We start from the raw sequence: 20015 nt of genomic DNA, 5'->3' as shown, positions 1-20015 counted from the left end.
TAATTAATTACATTGTACATGGAAACTTCAACACCTTACCTAACACAAGAATATGTTCTTACATAAATTCAAAATATCTTTGGAGACCATAGGACAATTGTCTGCATAGATTAATTAAAATTAGTATCCCATGCCATATCATTGAAAAACAGGGTTAGTTGCCCCGTCCAATTAATTCTATTAAACTCCCACTTTCAAGTTCCCGTACATTTTTCTTTTAAAAAAAATCAGTTTGTTGTAATTAACGAAGTGCTTGAAAAATAGCTGAAATTAACAAAAAATATGTATTTTTATTTACATTTAATCTTTAAAATAGATCAAAATTCGTCTTCATTATCTACTATTTGTAGTTTGTAAATATTGCTTCAAAAGCAAACAAATTTTATGTAGATCAACGAGGGACATGAAAATATTGAAAAAGTAAACACCCTTCCAAGTTGATTATTTTTGTTTCTTGGCAACCAACACCAACACCTACGTCTACTCATTTTAAAAATTAGACTAAATGACCATACCAATAATTTAACACCTTAACTGTACTGTGTTTCCATGGTGAACTGAAGCTCGCGAACCTTGACTTGATCTCCTTCTCTCCACCATTATAAATTGCATTCTACTTGGCTCCAGAGATCATCATACTTGTTAACGCAATAATGGACACCATCTCTTTCTGTGTTCTTTCACTCTTATTATCTTCTTCCTTGCTTCATTCATCTCTCTCAGCCTCTTCTGCAGAACTCCCTCGCCCAGAAAGAGAAGCATTGGAGATTATCATCGGAGGGGGAGGAGATGCCCCTGCTCCTCCCAATTACGACTATCCTCCCGAATACCACCACCCACCTCCGCCGCCGCCGTTGTCGTTCCGGCTGGAGAGAGCACGCCGTGTCCTTCTGAAATTTGCTGCCACAATTGACGATCCCAATTGCTTTACCAGCAACTGGAACGGTCCCGACCCATGTCAGTACAGGGGAATCAAATGTGATACGTATCCAAATTCGAGTGAGTTAGCCGTTTCAGGATTAGATTTCAACCAAGCTGGTTTCTCTGGTCGTCAAGGTTCAAGGTTGGATCTCTCTGGAATCCTGGCAATCCCAGAACTAACATTCTTCCATGTCAACTCCAACAATTTCTCAGGACAAGTCCCCACATCAATCACTACATACCGATTTTTCTACGAGGTCGACTTAAGCAATAACAAGCTCGAGGGTGGATTTCCAAGGCAACTTCTTGCTTCTGAGCAATTACTTTTCATAGATCTCCGCTTCAATGACCTCTCCGGACCAGTCCCTTCAGAACTCTTCACCATGGATCTCGACGTTATCTTCATCAACCACAACAAGTTCAGCAGCTACCTTCCATTGAATTTCGGGTCCACGCCAGCGAGATACCTCACATTCGCCAACAACAGATTTACCGGACCGATCCCGAGAAGCATAGGAAACGCGTCAAACACCTTGACGGAAGTTCTGTTCTTGAGAAACCAGTTTTCTGGGTGCTTGCCTTACGAGATTGGGTACCTGAAAAAGGCCGTAGTATTCGATGTGAGCAATAACACATTGACGGGTCCAATCCCAGAGTCTTTCGCTTGCTTAGAGAAGATTCGGTTCTTGAACTTAGCACAAAACAAATTCTACGGCCCTGTTCCTGAATCAGTATGCGAACTTTCTGGAATCCGCAACGATGGAAATCTGACCTTGAGGGATAACTATTTCACTGAAGTTGGACCGAAATGCCAGAAGCTGATAAAATCAAGGGTGCTAGATGCGAGTCAGAATTGCATAGAGGGGCTTCCCAATCAGAAATCGCCTGAAGAATGTTACAAGTTTTTGTCTTATGTGAAACCATGTCCCGATGAATGGTCTCTCAAGCTTGTTCCGTGTGAGAAACGTGATCCCAAGTATGATGAAACTGCTACGGCTCCTGCGCCTGTGACTTACGAGGCCCTGAAGCCGACACGACATCGTTTGATGTGAGCCTAAGCTCATTGGTTTGGCTTGTTCTGCATTGCATGTGTCTTTTCCCTCCATCGTTCGTCTTTTGTGATTAATGAATAAGCAATGTAATTAAGATGTCCAATACATTTCTGTTAATAATTTTCAAGTATTTATCAATAGGGTTTTTCTATGCTAAACTGTGAAAGTACTTATTTCTCAGAAGACTGAATCATATATTGCAATGTATGATGTGTTGAAACGTGTTTTCTTCTTACCAACTATTTGGTCTTTTCTCTTTCTCATGAAAAGGAAGACGGGTATCTATAATTGATAATACACAATGTTACATTTGAAGGGTTAGAAACTACATAAAAAATGTAATACCCATCCCCACTTGTCTTAAAAAAAAAAACCATTAAGCACATCATGCCATACCAAAGTCTATCAATGAATGTCTTTTTTTTTTTTTGTGGTCCAAGAAGAAATAGTGGTTTTTCTTTAATTCTTTAAGCTTGGAATGTGGCACAAGACACCAACTGTGCCTTTTTTTTTTTTTTCTCTCTCTCTCGGTCGGTATGTAACATTGCAAATTATTATTTTATTTATATGTATGTATGTATGTCAAAACTTTTTTGGCCAGAATATAGCAAAGTTTTTAATAAATTATATTATTTACAAGTCGTGAAAAAGTATGCTCATTTTGAAGTTTTTACGTTTACCATACAAAATAATATTTGCACTTAATTTTATTATTCTTGTTAATTAATTGTAGCAAAAATAATTATTATTACTTTCAACATCTTTTGAGAATATATAATTGTGTCTTTTAAAAAAAATATATAACGAGTCATTCATTTTATACACAAAAATAAAATGTGTAATGTTTAGTTTACTCACAATAAAATATCATCACTATTTTGTATATTTAGTGCCACTCTCACTTTCCATCACGACAGCCCGCCACTCTGCTTAATTAGTAATGGCTTTATTGATGTTTCTTGAGGTTGAAGTTTGGAATGTGACAAAAACAAAGCATAAGTGGCTTTATTGACGTTTCTTAGGTGCACCTAGTAGCACGCTACATTACACTTGTTCTCTCCAATAAAAACACACAAGTCAATATTACATTTTCGTGGCAACAATATTATTTTAATCTGACATGGTAACTTAATTCCCCTCACTCCAGGTTTCTTAGGCCCATTAGGTGTAGCTGGCCCACTAGCATCGTCTTGATGGTTCATATGCTAGTACTTATTAATATTAAGTCAATCCAGTGCATGGAGCTGGTGCACCGTTTTTGTACAAGGACAACTTATTCTTACAAAGTTAAGATATTTATTTTTAATTAAATTAAGACACGTGTATTATTTATATATTATTTATTTTATAAAATTTTTATTATTGATATTATCAACACATTAAAATTTATTTATTTTGATATTATTAGATAAAAACACATGAATTATATAATGTTAAATATATAATTCTTGTCCTATTCACAATCTTCTGGTAAATTTTTCCCAATCTTGGGATGAATCTCACGGTCCAAGCTAGAAAACTTCTACCGTCACCACTTGAGGGCTCCGCACTAAAGTTGATCTGGTTTTCCATTTTCAATGTAGATGAATTAATTTTAGGTGTTTGCATAATTTTATCTATTTACCCTAACTCTCACTGCTACTAAAAAATGTGATGTCAAAACAAGTGATATGTATGCACACAAAAAATTAGTATAGATAGGAACTGAACCTCACGAAAGCTTAAATATAAGATCTCAAATTTAAATCTTTGTGAATAAAATAAAAAAATATGGTTAATAAATATTCATTTAATTAGATTTCATAATACTTAAATTTGACGACGTAATAATAGATGTAGAATAGATAGCTTTTAGTGAAAAGTATTTTGCAATATATGATTTCTATTTTTGCCATGAGAAAATACTAATTCAATGGTATAAAATCCACTAGCTATTGCTAGCAAAAGTTTTCAAGTTAATAAAGATTTGGCTTATGACCCACGAGCCTCTATGATTAAATCTTACTATCAATAATTACTTTGTTGGTAGATAATATGCAATGGTGAAACAAGGACTCAAAGTCACGGATGTGGTATATCTTTTTAAAATTTGAAACTAAAAAATAATAATTTTAAACTAAAATTGCATATTTTATAGTTATTCTGCAATGGATTTTTTAGGTTTGTAATAAGTATATAATAAATTTATAGCCTATGTTATTAAAAGTATTTCCTTAAATATATTTGTACTGAATTATTATTTTAATAGTCTCACCCATTTTTCCTGATCTTTGGGGCAAAAAGTAAAGGTTGTTTTTAACCATTGCAATGATGAGAGGTGAAATCATTGTTAATTTCAAAAAAAAGATTAAAATTAAACTAGTAAATAAATATGTCTTTTAGATTAGATATTGTTATGCGTATCTACTATCAAAGTATTAAAAATGATTTAGATTTATAGGGCGTGCAAAATCTTATGACCAGTGGAGGAAAAATATCAAAATTTATACTACCACTTTCATGTATTTTCCCCAAAAGTGAGTGCACCCCTCAAATATGTTGGCTCTGCCACAGGTAATTTATAAGTACTTTTATAAGTATTTTTTAAATTTAAAAGCATGCTTAGTTTTGGTGAGTTTTTGAGACTTAAGTCACATAAATTTACTACTTCTATCCCAATTTTTAAAATATTTTTAAAAATAATTTGACATCTCAAAATATAAGATTTTTTGATAAAAATAAAATTTTATTAATGATATTTTTTTTAATATTAGCCTTCTTATTATATTCTCTCTTTTTAAATGAAGAACATTTATAAAAATTTATGCTATTTTCATTTCAAATTATAAGACATTTTTAAAAGAGATTTGATATCTCAAAATATAAAATATTTTGATAATATTAAGGTTTCATTAAATATATTTATTTTAATATTACAATTTCTTGCTCTCTATTAATATTAACTAAGTGTAGATTTAAGGTTATTAAATAAAAAATATTTTTAAAAATTTATATTTTTATTTTAAAAAAATAAAATTACTAAGTGTATTTAAGAAGATTTATTAATATATAAAATTTTATCTAAAAATATTTATAATTTAAGATGAAAAAAAATTTTTATTTTTAAAAAATAAAATTATAAAATATCTTTAATAAATTTTATTGATACATGTTATTTTATTTAAACGTGTTTTATAAATGGAAACCAAGGAAGTATCTTGTGGAAAGGGGAAAAAAAGAAAAAAAAAAAAAAAAAAAGAATCTACTGACTATTAGTGGCAGAGAAGTGGGCTAAGGTCGTCAACCTTGTCTTCTCCTTCGCCACCATTATAAAGCTCGTTAAACTTAGCTCAAGAAATCATTCCGGTTCACACAATGGACACCATGTCTTTCTGTGTCCTTTCACTCATACTATCTTCTTCCTTGCTTCACCCTTCACTCTCAGCTTTCTCTGCCGACCTCCCTCGCTCCCAAAGAGAAGAAGCATCGCAGAACGCCCCTGCTTCTTCCCCCGAAGACGACTTTCCTCCGGCCAACTGCCCCCCTCCGCCGCCTCCGCCTCTCTGCCCCAGGCTTCTGAGAGCGCAAACTGTGCTCCTGAAATTCGCTGCCACAATCGATGACCCCACCGGCTTTACCAGAAACTGGAAGAAGGGTGTCAGCCCTTGTGACTACAGAGGAGTTAAATGCGATAAGTTTCCAAATTCAGATGAGCTAGCCGTTTCAGGACTAGATTTCAACCAGGCTGGTTTCTCCACTAGTCAAGGTTCATGCTTGGATCTCACACTAATCCTGGGAATCCCAGAACTGACCTTCTTCCATGCCAACTCCAACAACTTCACGGGATCAGTTCCGAAAGAAATCATTCGATACCCATATTTCTACGAGCTCGATTTAAGCAACAACAAGCTCGAGGGTTATTTCCCATGGCAAGTTCTATTTGCCCAACAACTCATTTTCTTAGATCTCCGGTTCAACAGCCTCACCGGACTAGTCCCTCCATTGCTCTTCTTTCTGGATCTAGACGTCATCTTCATCAACAACAACAACTTCTTCGGCAACCTTCCGTGGAATTTCGGGTGCACACCGTCGAGATACCTCACGTTCGCCAATAACAAGTTCACCGGACCGATCCCAAGAAGCATAGGACTAGCGTCAAACACCTTGACGGAAGTTCTCTTCTTGGGAAACCAGTTTTCTGGGTGCTTACCTTTCGAGATTGGGTTCCTGAAGAACGCAGTAGTCTTCGACGTGAGCAAGAACTCGTTGACGGGTCCGATTCCAAACTCTTTCGCTTGCTTAGAGAAGATTCGGTTCTTGAATTTAGCTAACAACAAATTCTACGGCACTGTTCCGGAAGCAGTATGCGAGCTTCCTGGGATTCGCAACGATGGGAATCTTTCCTTGGCGGGAAATTATTTCACTGAAGTTGGACCAGAATGCAAGAAGCTGATAAATTCGAAGGTGCTTGATGTGAGCCAGAATTGCATAAAGGGCCTTCCCAATCAGAAATCACCTGAAGAATGCCAAAAGTTTTTGTCTTTTGTGAAACCATGTCCCAATGCAAGGTCCCTCACATTTGTTCCATGTAAGAAATACGATTCCAAGTACGTTGAAACGGCCTCCTCGCCTCCTGCTCCTGTGACTTACGAGTCTCTCAAGCCCATACGGCATCGTTTAATGTGAGCCAGCTCATTTTGGGTTTCATATATTTTGCTTTTTCAGTGTCAAGGTGAATTTTCTTCTGTTGTGGCTAATTAAGAAGGGGATTAATGAATAAGCGGCTTAACCGAACTTGTTTTGTACGTTTCGCATGAACAATGAAGGATATACTCACGGATATCTTGTAAAATAATTTTATATACTTTTTATATTATATATTTAATTGAGAAAATCTAAATTTTGAAAATAGCTTAGAGAAGAACCCATAAAGCTTGAGCAATTAACTCAAAACATTGTTCTATGCATAATTTAGCTCGGTATCTTAATTAATTGGCATGTTAAGAGTTAGCAGCAGGCTTTAATTAACAGACTAATCTTTAAAATAATTGATTATATATAGGTAATTAACTTGGAAAACTTTAAATCAGCACCTATATATTTAACACAAGAATATGTTATTGTATAAGTTGAAAACTATTCCTTCCAGGCCAGACCTCTAGCGCTGATAACTAGCTTACAGTGAAAAAAAAAAAAAAAAGGTGAAAATTCAATAATCTCTTAAAAATTTGTACATCTTTCTAATTATATTTTTATTAAATATTTTATATATGTACCTTAGTAATAGTACTTGAAATTCTAGTGCATCCTTTTTTTTAAAAAAAGAGTAATATAAAAGGAGTAATAATATATATAGTTAAAAAAATAATTATAAAAAAGCACCAAATGTTTTATATTTTGAATTAAATAGACTTTTAGAAGATATATTATATTTTGGTAAAGTGTGAGGGAGTATAACACAGATCAAAGCACAATTATCTGCATATAGACTGCTTAAAATTAATATACCACGCCACATCATGGAAAAGGCAGAATCTGTATGCCAGTCTAGTTAATTAATAATTAAAATTAACTAAGAAACTTCTCTAAAAGTAATATTATATTATGCTAGAAGATTAGTGCATGTAAGGTTCATAGACACACTGTTTAAAGAGACTTATAGAATTACTTAGCTTATGTGAGACGCTCATAAACATAGTTAATTAGAAGCATATATACTTAGTTTTATTGGGACTTAACTATTTACGGATGATGTTATTTATACAACAAAAGATATGGGGAGGACTCTTGTTAGTGCAAACCAGGAAGGAGTTCACTCTCGAATTATATTGCGGGAGAATGGACAGTGGACAGAAGCTGCTTAATGGATATATAATGATGAAGGAGCCGCTAAGTCTGATTATGACCTTTTCATCACTGTCATTCACAATCCCATTTGTGGATCAGACATGAATAACAGGCTCTCTACGGCACATTTGGTGCCAAATTGTGTGCTTTGTGATGATGATACATGTCCAGAATCTGGCACCTCCTACATGGCCCCGCCATTAGGATCGTCGCCAAATATTTTATTGGAATAATAATTAACATAAACATATAACAGTAAAAATTAAAATTTGACGGAGGGGAGTAAGCATAGTTGCTAACCAAATAGTCAAAGTTACATCAAGAGATGATATTTCCAGTCCCATCCGAATTCCAAACAGGAAAAATTCTCACATCCGAACCAGACTTTTTCATAATGAATCTATAAGCTTGTTTAGTTTCTGTTTTTTTAAATAGTTTTTTATTTTTAAAAAACAAACAAATTAAAAAGTTTGTTTGCATGAGTATTTCGAATCTAATCATTTTCAAAACTGTTCTCATTTAACAAAAAAAATTAAATCTGTTTTTAATTTATTTTTCTTATTATCAAATTACATTACATTTAATTATTAAAAACTATAATTATCTTAACTAATAATTATCATAAGACACGATCATTAACCATCGGTGACCATCACTATTGACCAATTTTTTACTTGTAAAACAGTTTTTAAATTAACATAACCAAAAAAAATTCTTTTCTTGTTTTGAAAAATAATTTTAAAAATTATGTTGTAAAATAATTTTTAAAAATAAAAAATGAGAACAGGAACCAAATAAACCTTATATATGTATGTATGTATATGTATAATTTATATAGGTAACTGATGGGCAAATGTTTTTTTCCCTTCAACCCTATGGAATGAATTTCTAGTGTCATCATTATTTTGCTACATGCATCTTGAAACTTGAATTATTAGAAATTTATAAGAGCATCGTCTTGATGTAATAAACAAAATAAGATGTACGGCACTTTTAATTATTTCACATATCTTTTAAAAAAGTTTATTTTTTATATAATAAAAAATAAAACATACTTTTATTTTTACATTTAACTATAAATAATTATATAATTATATTAAATACCTTTATACTGATTTTCTTATAAAAAGACAATTTTTTCAAACTATTAAAAAGTCCATATAAATAAAAGGCCTAATCAAAAACATTAATTGGACCGAACTGCAACCAAGACACAACATAACAGAAATATTAAAAGCACACTAATTAAAAAAGAGTAAAATTAAAAAAAATAATTTAATTATTATAAAATATCCTGTATTTTGAATAAAACTTATTTTTTAAGGAAGTCAAAAAAAGGACCGAGAAATATATCTGAAACTAATGTGCATTAAATTCATCCGTACCTGATCCCAATATTCAACATTCACACACCCAAACATTTGTCTCTCTCTCTCTCTCTCTCTCTCTCTTTATTTTCCACCTAGTATTTTGAAGAGTGTAAGTATTTTAGATTCATTTTCCGCTCATCTCATTCTAAAGGCTTTTAATGTGTCAGTTTTACAAGTACCATTAACAAGACACATTTTGTATGTTCAACTGTGCAACTACATGTCATAGGGGTTGAACACGAGACTCTAAATTAAGCTACCTAAATTCCTAATCATTTAAACAAGTGCCCGTTGGTTGGCTCATTGTCTTCATGTTTGTTAAGCTGTGTACCATGTTTTTTTTTTTTTTCTTGGGATAGTAACAAGGGATTCAAATCCTGAAGTTGGGATTGATAAATGATAAATTCTTGTGAAGTTTTTCCTTTTAAGAGGGAGAGGGAACATTTTTTATTTTATAAAAAATAATAATAATAAATATAAAAAAATTAACCTAAATTTACCAATCTCAACTTTAGAGGTCTTAAATCATTACTAGTAATTAGTATTCACTCACTCACGTGCGGGAATACACTCGGGGGCACTGGGCTCATTCACGAGAGGCCCAAAATCCCATCAATGATATTGGATATGAATACATTTGTGAGCTTCATCAGGGCTAGTCTAATCAATTATAGTACTCGTGAATGATCAATCTCTCTCTCTCTCTCTCTCTCTCTCTCTCTCTCTCCCCTACATATATATATATATATATATATATATATATATTTATTTATATTTATTAGCCTGGATCTACAATATCTATTCACAGAGGCATTTTTTTCTTTGAATTAAAGGCCATGGGAAAACCTTACTATTTGACAGAATGAGTTATGTTGGTACATCTTCCGCGGGTCTAAGATTTGTAAAGGTTATCAAAAATTCACAATTCCTATGATTACTCAAGATGTCTCTCATAGTGCATTGCTTTTGGGTTGGGCTATATGTGAATCCTTTCTTGAAAATTCCACCTTTGTTGAAGTTATATGTAAATAGAATTTTCATGCCATTACGTCATCCACATCTTTCCACTCCATATCTTCGCTATTCACATCTAACTTTCTTCTCCCCCCCCCCACCCCAACCTTCATTTTTTCACTAAAATTAAAAAAGAAAAAAAAATACGTCACATACGATGATGTTGATATTAATGTTAATGCTCAAACGCACCATACTATTTAAAGACCTTTAAAACTAAAATTTATGAAACACCAACGCTATCATTTATACCTCCATATTCATTATTGATATTTCTTAAAATTCTGTTTATGTTTTCTAAAATTATATACATTCGAAACATTCTTGCACTGTTAATAATATTATATGATCTTTTATAAACAAGAGTAACTACTTTAGTCTTTCACAATAATTGCAATTTTTGAAGAATTTCAATGCCATTAATTTAGATCCCGTTTGGTTACCAGAATGAAATGAATTGAAAAGGTAAAGATAAAAATGAGATGATCAAAATAAATATTGAACCACCTTCGTAAAAGAAATAAATAATTTAATTTATAGAATTAGAAATTATGGTTCATTATTTTTTTTTGGAGGATGCAATTATTCTTACACTTTTAGTATATATTAATAAATTTTATAATATTTACCATAAAGAGGGAGGGTGACTTAGTTCATTTTTGTATTGATTATTTTAATTAATTACATTATATTCATATCTAGTAACCAAATGAAATTTTACTCTTATTAGTCCCTGGTGGTCATATTCGTTAGTCCTTATTTTTTGGGGTCAATATTTGTTGATGACTTTTTTTCCCCCTTGATTGGCTTTGAGTTTCACTAAATGGAACAAGTTCACATTATATGGAAGTGCTTAGTTGAGTGGGGTTCATGGTTCAAAAAGCCAATTTATATCTTCCACTCGGAATCGTGTTGGGGTTAGGTTGCTTGCGCATGACTTCATTTCATTTTCATTTTCATTTTCTTAAATGTGCTTCCACACATTTTTAATTACATTCTTGTTTCCGTGCAAATCAATCATCAACTAACATTCACTATTCTCTTGCCTTTTCAGAATTTTCCGCCGGGCTATATATATATATAGGGGAAGAGCTAAGACCCATAAGTGAGGGGTGCAAAATCTCACAATTCAAGGATATGGGTGCAAAATAATAAATCTTAAAGGATGAATGGTTTAAAATTTTAAAGATATGATTGCAAAATACTAAAAGCTATATTTACTTTGTTAAAAAATGTAAATCATTTTTAATTAAATATTATCTTTTAATAAAATAATTACTTATTTTTAAATTAATTTTATCTTTTTATATCCACTTCTATTTAATAGGATATTTTATCTTAAAATAAATATAAAGTGTTTATTTAATATGGATACTTTAAAAAAAAAAGCAATGATTACTTAAAAAATTAAAAATATTTTATATTTTTAAATATTTAATCTTTTAAAAAAATAATTTATATTTTTTAATGAAGGAGTATACCAAATTTATATATATATATTTTTTAATGAGGGAGTGCATTAGCCCCTTCCGTGGTTCCGCCGCCCCTTATACAGACAAACTCGTAAACATGTTAACATAAGTAACTTGATAAACTTGCCATACGCTAACAGTACAGACCAAAACTCCTTTCACTGTTTAAACTTTTTTCACTTTCCCAGGCATCAATTAACTAGAGTTATTGCCAAAGATTTTGGGTCTAAAGTCCAGATTGTCGATCCAAATTCACCTCCCGAACCTAACAACCTGGTCTAGTCTAATACATGCATAATCGGGACATTATACGGCATCAGTCTAATATGAGTTGCTCAAGCACCCAAGTTCTTGGTGGTGAGTTAGTACTGTGACAAATTAATGCCCGAGCTCCGAGACTAATACTCTCTAATAATCCCACCACTAATTAATAACAATGAGAAAATGCGAACCTCTCGAGCAATTCAATTCAGTATAAAACCATACAAGCAAGTTCGATTCCCCACATATCTTCAATACAAAAGATGGGAACAGACATACAATTTCCCTATTACACAATGAGCATCTTCTTCACAACTGTTCTGTTATGTTTCCTCACAGTAAACCCTGAAATCATTCTTGAATCTCCATCGACAAGTCCACCTTCATCATCATTATCTCCATTTGTCCCTGAAATCTTCAACTTCATAGACCAAAGAATCGCCTTGGTTTTCCCAATCATCCAAACCTTCAAGAACACGATCACCTCGGATCCATTAGGTGTGACCAAAACCTGGGTTGGTCCCAACATTTGCAACTACACAGGCTTCTACTGTGACAACCCTCCCGACAACCTCACCGCCATCACCGTCGCCTCCATCGACTTCAATGAGTTCCGGCTGGTTGCCCCGAGCCTTGAGGGGTTCATCGATAAGCTGCCGGACTTGGCTCTGTTCCATGCCAACTCCAACAACTTCTCAGGGACAATACCGCCGACAATATCGGAGTTGAGGTTTCTGTACGAGCTTGATGTGAGTAATAACTTGCTTTCCGGGACGTTCCCTGTGGCGGTTCTGGGCTTGCCCAACCTGTCGTTCTTGGATATTAGGTTCAATTTCTTCTCCGGCAATGTTCCGCCGGAGATTTTCATGCAGAGCCTGGACGTGGTTTTCCTCAACGACAATAACTTCATGCAGAGGCTTCCCGTTGACTTGGGAGACACGACGGTGTTGTATCTCACTTTGGCTAATAACAAGTTCACCGGACCCATTCCCCGTAGCATCGGAAGAGCCTCGGAGACTTTGCTGGAGATCTTGTTCCTCAACAACCAGTTAACAGGTATCTTATATATTTACATTTTCGGTTTAAAATGGCCATCAGGTTAGTTAAATCTTTTCATTAAATAATGCTCGTGACAAAGTGCAGGTTGTCTTCCCTACGAAATAGGGTTTTTGACAAAGCTGAGACTTCTGGACGCCGGAAACAACCACTTGACAGGACCGTTGCCGTGCTCGCTGGGGTGCTTGGAGGCAGTGGAGCAATTGAACCTGGCCGGAAACTTGCTGTACGGGCAGATTCCGGAGGTGGTGTGCGCACTGGGGAATCTGGTGAACCTTTCCTTATCGGATAATTACTTCGCAAGAGTAGGACCACTGTGCAGGAAGCTGATAAAAAGAGGAGTTCTTGACGTGAGGAAGAACTGTATTTTCGGATATGGGGTTTCAGATCAGAGACCCACAGAAGAGTGCTTTCGATTCTACATGCACCCAAGGTCTTGTTTCAATCCCGCGTCGTTTAAATTCATACCTTGTAAGGTATCTCCATGGGGGCATCTTCCTAGAGTTGGTCGCACGCCTAACAGGCATTTACTATCCTACTCTGCTCTTTCCAGAGCCAGAATTGTGTAATATATTACGTTGTTCAAAATTCAAATAATAAGTATTTTTTTTTTATACAACTGAAAATAATAAGTATTTTTTTTGTTAGATATAAAGTGTTTGAATTCCAATCCCTATTATAAGACTTACTGTTATTGCTATTGTCTGTGAAGAAATTCTTAGATAGATGAAATGTGTGATGCCATTTGTGTCTTTTTCAATAAAAATAACATTTAAATGATATTATATATAAATTAATTCTAATATTAATGATAGTAAAAAGAGAAAAAATAAAAAATTAAATATGCATCTCATTATTGAAATAAAATTAATTAAAATAATGTCACATGATATTTTATTTAGATGAGTTGAAGTATTTTAATTAAATAAATTATAAATATTATTATGCCCCCAATCTACCTAAAAATTCTTATTGTTTGTATATCAATATTAGATATAAAATATATTCATGACAAGTTGTATATTTAGGATGTAAATTAGAATTAGATGATTTCATAAATTCTTTTGGCGAAATTTTTCCCCCATAAAGTTCATGTATCAGAAGCCATGACTAATAACTACATATTATTGTTGGATTGAATAAATAGTTAAATAAATCATGGCAATTTGTTTTTCTATTATTAATGAAATAAAAAGACCAGTTTATCCTTGGAGAGGCTTGAAAGTTGAAACTGCTAGCCACTAGCAGATAAGTTAACATCAATAGACTCATAAACATAATCACTTGACTTGGATTTAGGTCTATGCAGGATGCCCATAAGCCTGAAATGCCCTGCCCGACCCGAGTCCTAAAAAAATTGCCCAATACTGTTTGGGCATGGTGGGGCTGAGTCCGATCTTTGAGTTTGGCAGGATTTAGGGTTGGGGTATCCAACCAATTGATCTTATCCGGCCCGAGATATAATATATTTTTTTATAAAAATAATAATATAGGATGTAATTTGTTAACTTGATGGGGACATAAATGGTAGTTCTTTTTTCTTTTCTTGAGGTGCATTGAAATCAAGTTTGTAAACCTTAGGTTGAATATTTCTATATTCCTTAGAATTTGAAACTAGATGACACTTGTGACTTGCATGAAAAATTCCTTCCATATTTGCTTCGCCATTAAGTTTTTTGATGACACCATAATATTTTTACTAGTGATATTTAACAATCTGTTACTTTTAAAATAAGAGCTTGAAGTGATTTATTGATGGAAATAATTAATCTACTACAGTATATTTCAGATTTGTATGGATGGTTCTGATTCTTTGTTTCAGTAAGATAAGGCTGAAGACCCTGCCCAAGGTGCCTGATCCCCACCCGACCCTGCCTGCCCGGCCACTCCATAGACGGTCATCTTTTAGGTAGGGTCGAGCTTTGGGCATATTTTTTTTTGCCCGAAGACATTTAGGATAGGACATCAGGTTAATGGGCTGCCTTACTCGATTCTGCCCATGTACAGTCCTACTTGGATTCCTAAATTATAAAGTAGATTCTATGCATTCGAATAGTTATAATTCACTGTTTAAGTCTTGTAATGTTAGTTTTCTTCTCCAATTTTGCCCTTAAATTTAAGCGATTTTTTTTGTTTAAAAAATAAATGATTCTAGGTTGGGGGAATGAATGATGCCCTTTGAGGGATGAAATTTGGGTGGGTTGGCGGCAGGATCCTCCCCTGCCGTTTCCACCTCCTCCTCATTATCATTATTATTATTTGAAACTAAAATTTACAGGTGAAAAAATTGATATCTTGAACAAGTCTTGTGCTGTAGCCATGTAAACGTGGAATGACATGAAAAGTCAACTAATATGGAAGTGCTTATACATAAGCATATTATGAATCGGCAATCTGAATTAGTGGCCGTGGAATGGGCAAAGGTTGTTGGAGTTAGAAAGGGGATCGCAATTCACAAATTCATAATCCAGAACCCACATGCTGTCTTGTGTGCTCCTTTTATAAAGAAAGCTTCCACCATCTTATCATTTCTATTTACAAATCTTCCTTCATCCATATGAATTAGAATTACATAAATCCTACGTTTGATTTTCGTCATCCTTCCATTATTTTCCTTCTCTTGAGTGGGGTCGATCTTGTTTTGTTTTTGCTCTGTCGTTTTGCGTTGGGTACGCCTTCTTGTTTCGTGTTTCGAACTTATGATTGCAATGTAGGAGATGTTGGTCATGCCAACCACTTATTTGGGCCTTCAATTGTTCGAGTAAATTGAATGCCAATATGAACATGGGCTCAATCGATTGCACCCAAACCTTGCTCAATAAGCAGTCCCTCGTTCCACGTACTCATTTTGAGGCGTTTCCATTTTTTTTATTGTTTAATATTTCCAACCTATATGCACTCATTTTGAGGTCTCTGACTCGTTGCAGTGCCTTTACATACACGTGCTTGAGCTCTTTTCATTTTTTTTTTTCCATTTTTTTTCCATTTCCTCCTGTCCTCGCCACTCATTAATTTTATTATTTAAAAAAATTATTTAATAAAATAATTTGAATGATGAAATTGAAAAATGAAGAAAAAAAAAGTGAAGAGACTTCTCTTCCTATATGTAATGCATCGTACTTCTGTTTAAATATAATATTATATCTTTACATTTCACTCATATTTTGTGGTAGATTCTTATTTTTTTTATTATTTTGGATCTTTACATTTTTATTTTTTTGATGTTAGAATATTAAAAAATAAAATAAAAATATAGGATTTAAAATACTTAAAAAAGTATAAAAACTTATATCAAAATTTAAATAAAGTGTAGAGATTTAAAATTATATTTCTTTTCTTTTGACCACCCTCAAATGTGCTGTATTTGAATGAAAAAAAATAAAATTTATTTTTACTCTTAAAGTACATTCTAAAAAACACTGTGTTTTAAATTTAATTTTGGTATGTTCTTATCCCTTTTTTATATATTAAAAAAGTTTATATGAGTTGAGTTTTGAAGATTTATTAAAGTCAAGTAGGGTGTGCAAAAAAAAAAAGAGCCCAAAACTAAATTTTTTAGTCCAACTCAATTCGAGAAAATCAACCCGAAAGAAAGGAAGATTGAACTAATCGAGTCAAACTATGCCTTCGAGTTAGCCTGGATTAGAAACTGACGTTAGGGACCAATTTGCTTGGCCTGGTCTAGATGATTATTTTTCTAATATTAGATAATAAATACCTATATTATTTACAAAACAAAAAAGAATACACTCAAACATTATGGCCCAATCACTCCAATCTCTGGATGCTTCCTCATCTTCCTTTTTCAACCTGGCCACTACTCTCCTCTTCTTGTCTTCAAACATCGATTGTTCGGTGACTACTAAACTCCATCATCATTCAAGCTTTGGCCGTGTTGCTTCTTTCCTCTCTCCACTTCAGCATCAATGCGTCGTTGCTACCCTCCGTCGTTGCTACACTTTATCAACCATTCCCATGTTTCTCCTCCTCCTCCATCACGTCTTGCTCGCCATTAGCATTTGAGGGCTGTGTCTTTGGCGTTGTTCTCCTTTCCCTAAATCTGCGTCTTCTCAAAATGTTATCTTTAATTTATTTAGGTGGTGGATCTATTTTTTTTCTTTCTCTCGCTCTAGAGTAGAGCTTCTCATTATTTTATTTTTCTTTCAATTCATGGTTCTAATTTGATTTTTTGGATGAGAGGGTCTTGTTTTTGTCCCTAAGTTATGGGCTATGTTAATCTGGTTATAGATATTTGATTTCAATTGAAAGGATAGAGAAGGAGGAAGAATGAAGAAGGATAAAGTGGCAATATTGGTGGTGATATGTTGCGATGATAACAGGAAGTGGCAGGGAGGACTTCAAAGTTGGGATGAGTTGTAGGGGAGAGAAAGGGAAAAAATTAAAAAAAGCCTAGCACACTAGTCTAATAGCCCGATAGACCAAATCTAGCCTGATGGTCAAACTTGTGATTGGACTTGGTCTTGAGTTTAATTAAATTGGACTAGACCTTCCATTATAAAATTTTAACTCGAGACATTTTTAAACTAAACTTTGGGTTAACGCTCAACCCAATCTTTATGTAACCTTAAGTCAAAACATGTCTTTAGACTCTTTTAAAAAAATACTTATAGATTATTTATTAATAAAGTCCTTACTTTAATAATGGGATTTAATCTTATGACCTTGTAAGTTATAAGTCAAATCTTTACCAACCTTTTGACTAAAAATAATGCTTAACTTGGTGTTGATTGACGTCAAGTGAGATAAGTGTGTTCTATAAATTCACATAGGTGGCAATCTAGTCATGGAAATTTGAAAAAATTTTGCCACCCATCATGCTATATAGAAGAGGGATATATTCTGATGATGAGAGAAGGGCAGAGAGATTGATGATGATGAAGGCGATTAGAATGAAAGTGATGCTCTATTTCAAAAGCTTTTGCTTGCACACGATGCATCCTAAATTTGCATACCCTTTTTCTTCCACACCAACGAAGTCCTAATCCCCTCAAGAGAAGCCTTTGGGATACAATGTTGTCATTAGAGCTGTCACAAGCTAGCTGCAAACAAGCTCACACGGGCTAGCACATCAGCGAGTCGGGTTAGGCCAGCTCACCAAGATAAATGAGCTAAGAAAACTCAATCCAACCCGTACATTGATAGGCTAGCGAGCTCGAGGGCCAGCCCGCAAAATATGATTTTATTTTTTAAAATTATTTAAAAATTATAATCAACACATCATATATATATATATAATGATTTTTATCATATATTTTTTAAAATAAGATTTGAATATAAATGTATATTATTTGTATCAATGAATTTATATTTGTAATTTCAATCAATAGATCTTATGAGATTAACAAAAAATATATATTCAAAATATTTTTATAAAAACTAATAAATAATTAATTTACAAACTATAATAAAAATTTCATTTGCAAATTATAAGAAAGATTTACATTATTTTTAAATATAAAGAATATAATTGGGACTCATAAATTATACAACAACAACAACAACAAGCCTTTATCCTACTTGGTGGGGTCGGCTATATGGATTGCAAGACGCCATTGTGCTCTATCATTTATCAAGCTTTTAAGAATATTATTAATTAAGAGATCGCATTCCATAACTTTCAAGAGTGTTCTCTTAGGCCTTCCTTTACCTCTCTTAATCGGACTCAAAGTTATATGTTCCACTCTTCTCACTGGTACCTCCTTTTGTTTCTTTGTACATGCCTAAACCATCTCAACCGATTTTTATCATTTTTTCCTCAATAGGTGCCACCCTCACTTTTTCGCGTACGTGCTCATTTTGAATTTTATCTTTACGTGTATGTCCACACATCCATCGGAACATTTCATCTCTGCTACTCCAATTTTATACTCTTGTTGTCCCGTTAGAGCCCAACATTCACTACTATATAACATTTCCGGTCTGATATAGTGCGATAAAACTTTTCTTATAAATTTAAAAATATAATCATTATTATAAATTTATAAAAAGATATATTATGATTAAAAAATAAATTATTTTTTTAAAAAATAGGCTAACCTGCATGACAACTCGTTTAGCCTGTGAGTTAGCCTGTTTTAATCTGCCATTTTTGCGAATTGGACCAGCCTAATTTATTTTTAAAAATAAACTAATTTGTTTAACTTAACTTATTAAAATTTACAGGTTGAACAGACTAACTTTTGGATTCAATTTATTTTCCTATCTCTAGTTGCCATTGGAGGATGCGCTTAGGATCCTCAAGCAATTTCCACTCAACATTCCACGAATCATGGAGACACCTTCGGCTCAGGCACGTGCTGGATAAAAATTAAACTGACTTGATAGTCAATATATTTTTATTTAATTTTATATATATATATATACACATAACACTATTCCTTCAACCATGTAGACACCTATGGCCTTGGCACATAGAAAGTAAATTGATTTGATGGTTAATATATTTTTATTTAACTATACATACATACATCAAATTATTAATACTTTTTTGTTAAAAATTATAAAATATTTTTAATTAAATTTTATCTTAAATAAAATAATTCTTTATTTTTAAATTAATTATATACTTTTATATTTATTTTTATTAAATACCCTATAATAAATATAAAGACATTCATCAATAAGGACAATTTAAAAAAAAAACAAAGATTACATATTAAAAAATTAAAGATGTCTTATATTTTTTAATGGAGGAAGTATATTTGACACATTTAATTAATTTGAGAGTTAAATTGTGATTTGAAATTTAAAAAAAACTAATATGGTAATTTAAAAAATATAAACAATTAAATTGATAAAATTTTATACACAATAAAATATTAAATCGTTTAAAGAACTTAAACAATAAAATTGATATTTGTGACAAAATTTAAAATATTAAATATTTTATTATTAAAATATTGCTGCTTTTGCGTTGTCAGACATACTTTAAGTTTAAACAGGAATAGTACTCACATGGTATTATTGCGGCAGATGAAGAAAATTATTTTTAATCATATTTATATAACATTTAACTATTTTTT

The 20015-nt window shown here is 32.9% G+C and overlaps 3 protein-coding genes across 4 annotated transcripts; all 3 read left to right on the top strand.

Moving 5' to 3' along the window:
- Window positions 1–554: 554 nt before the first annotated feature.
- On the top strand, window positions 555–2212 carry LOC129292691 (uncharacterized protein At4g06744-like). Its single transcript, XM_054930291.1, has one exon. The coding sequence runs from the start codon at window positions 654–656 to the stop codon at window positions 1971–1973; it is 1320 nt and encodes a 439-aa protein (XP_054786266.1). The 5' UTR covers window positions 555–653; the 3' UTR covers window positions 1974–2212.
- A 3117-nt stretch (window positions 2213–5329) lies between these two features.
- On the top strand, window positions 5330–6807 carry LOC129293668 (uncharacterized protein At4g06744-like). Its single transcript, XM_054931749.1, has one exon. It carries the CDS (start codon window positions 5337–5339, stop codon window positions 6636–6638), a length of 1302 nt encoding a protein of 433 aa, XP_054787724.1. The 5' UTR covers window positions 5330–5336; the 3' UTR covers window positions 6639–6807.
- A 5309-nt stretch (window positions 6808–12116) lies between these two features.
- On the top strand, window positions 12117–13672 carry LOC129293990 (uncharacterized protein At4g06744-like). 2 transcript variants are annotated; one of them, XM_054932162.1, is made up of 3 exons: window positions 12117–12665; window positions 12789–12972; window positions 13060–13672. In XM_054932162.1, the coding sequence occupies exons 1-3, from the start codon at window positions 12180–12182 to the stop codon at window positions 13539–13541; spliced, it is 1152 nt and encodes a 383-aa protein (XP_054788137.1). In that variant the 5' UTR covers window positions 12117–12179; the 3' UTR covers window positions 13542–13672. The 2 variants fall into 2 exon arrangements, with proteins under 2 accessions (XP_054788137.1, XP_054788136.1); XM_054932161.1 differs by having other exon boundaries at window positions 12119–12972.
- Window positions 13673–20015: the final 6343 nt, after the last annotated feature.

This window comes from Prosopis cineraria, unplaced genomic scaffold (genome assembly GCF_029017545.1).
Source record: "Prosopis cineraria cultivar Desert tree isolate PC_DT_omini unplaced genomic scaffold, ASM2901754v1 PC14, whole genome shotgun sequence".
NCBI classification, from domain to species: domain Eukaryota; kingdom Viridiplantae; phylum Streptophyta; class Magnoliopsida; order Fabales; family Fabaceae; genus Prosopis; species Prosopis cineraria.
The sequence above is the reverse complement of the archived record's forward strand: the minus strand, read 5'-3'. Positions and strand labels throughout refer to the sequence as shown.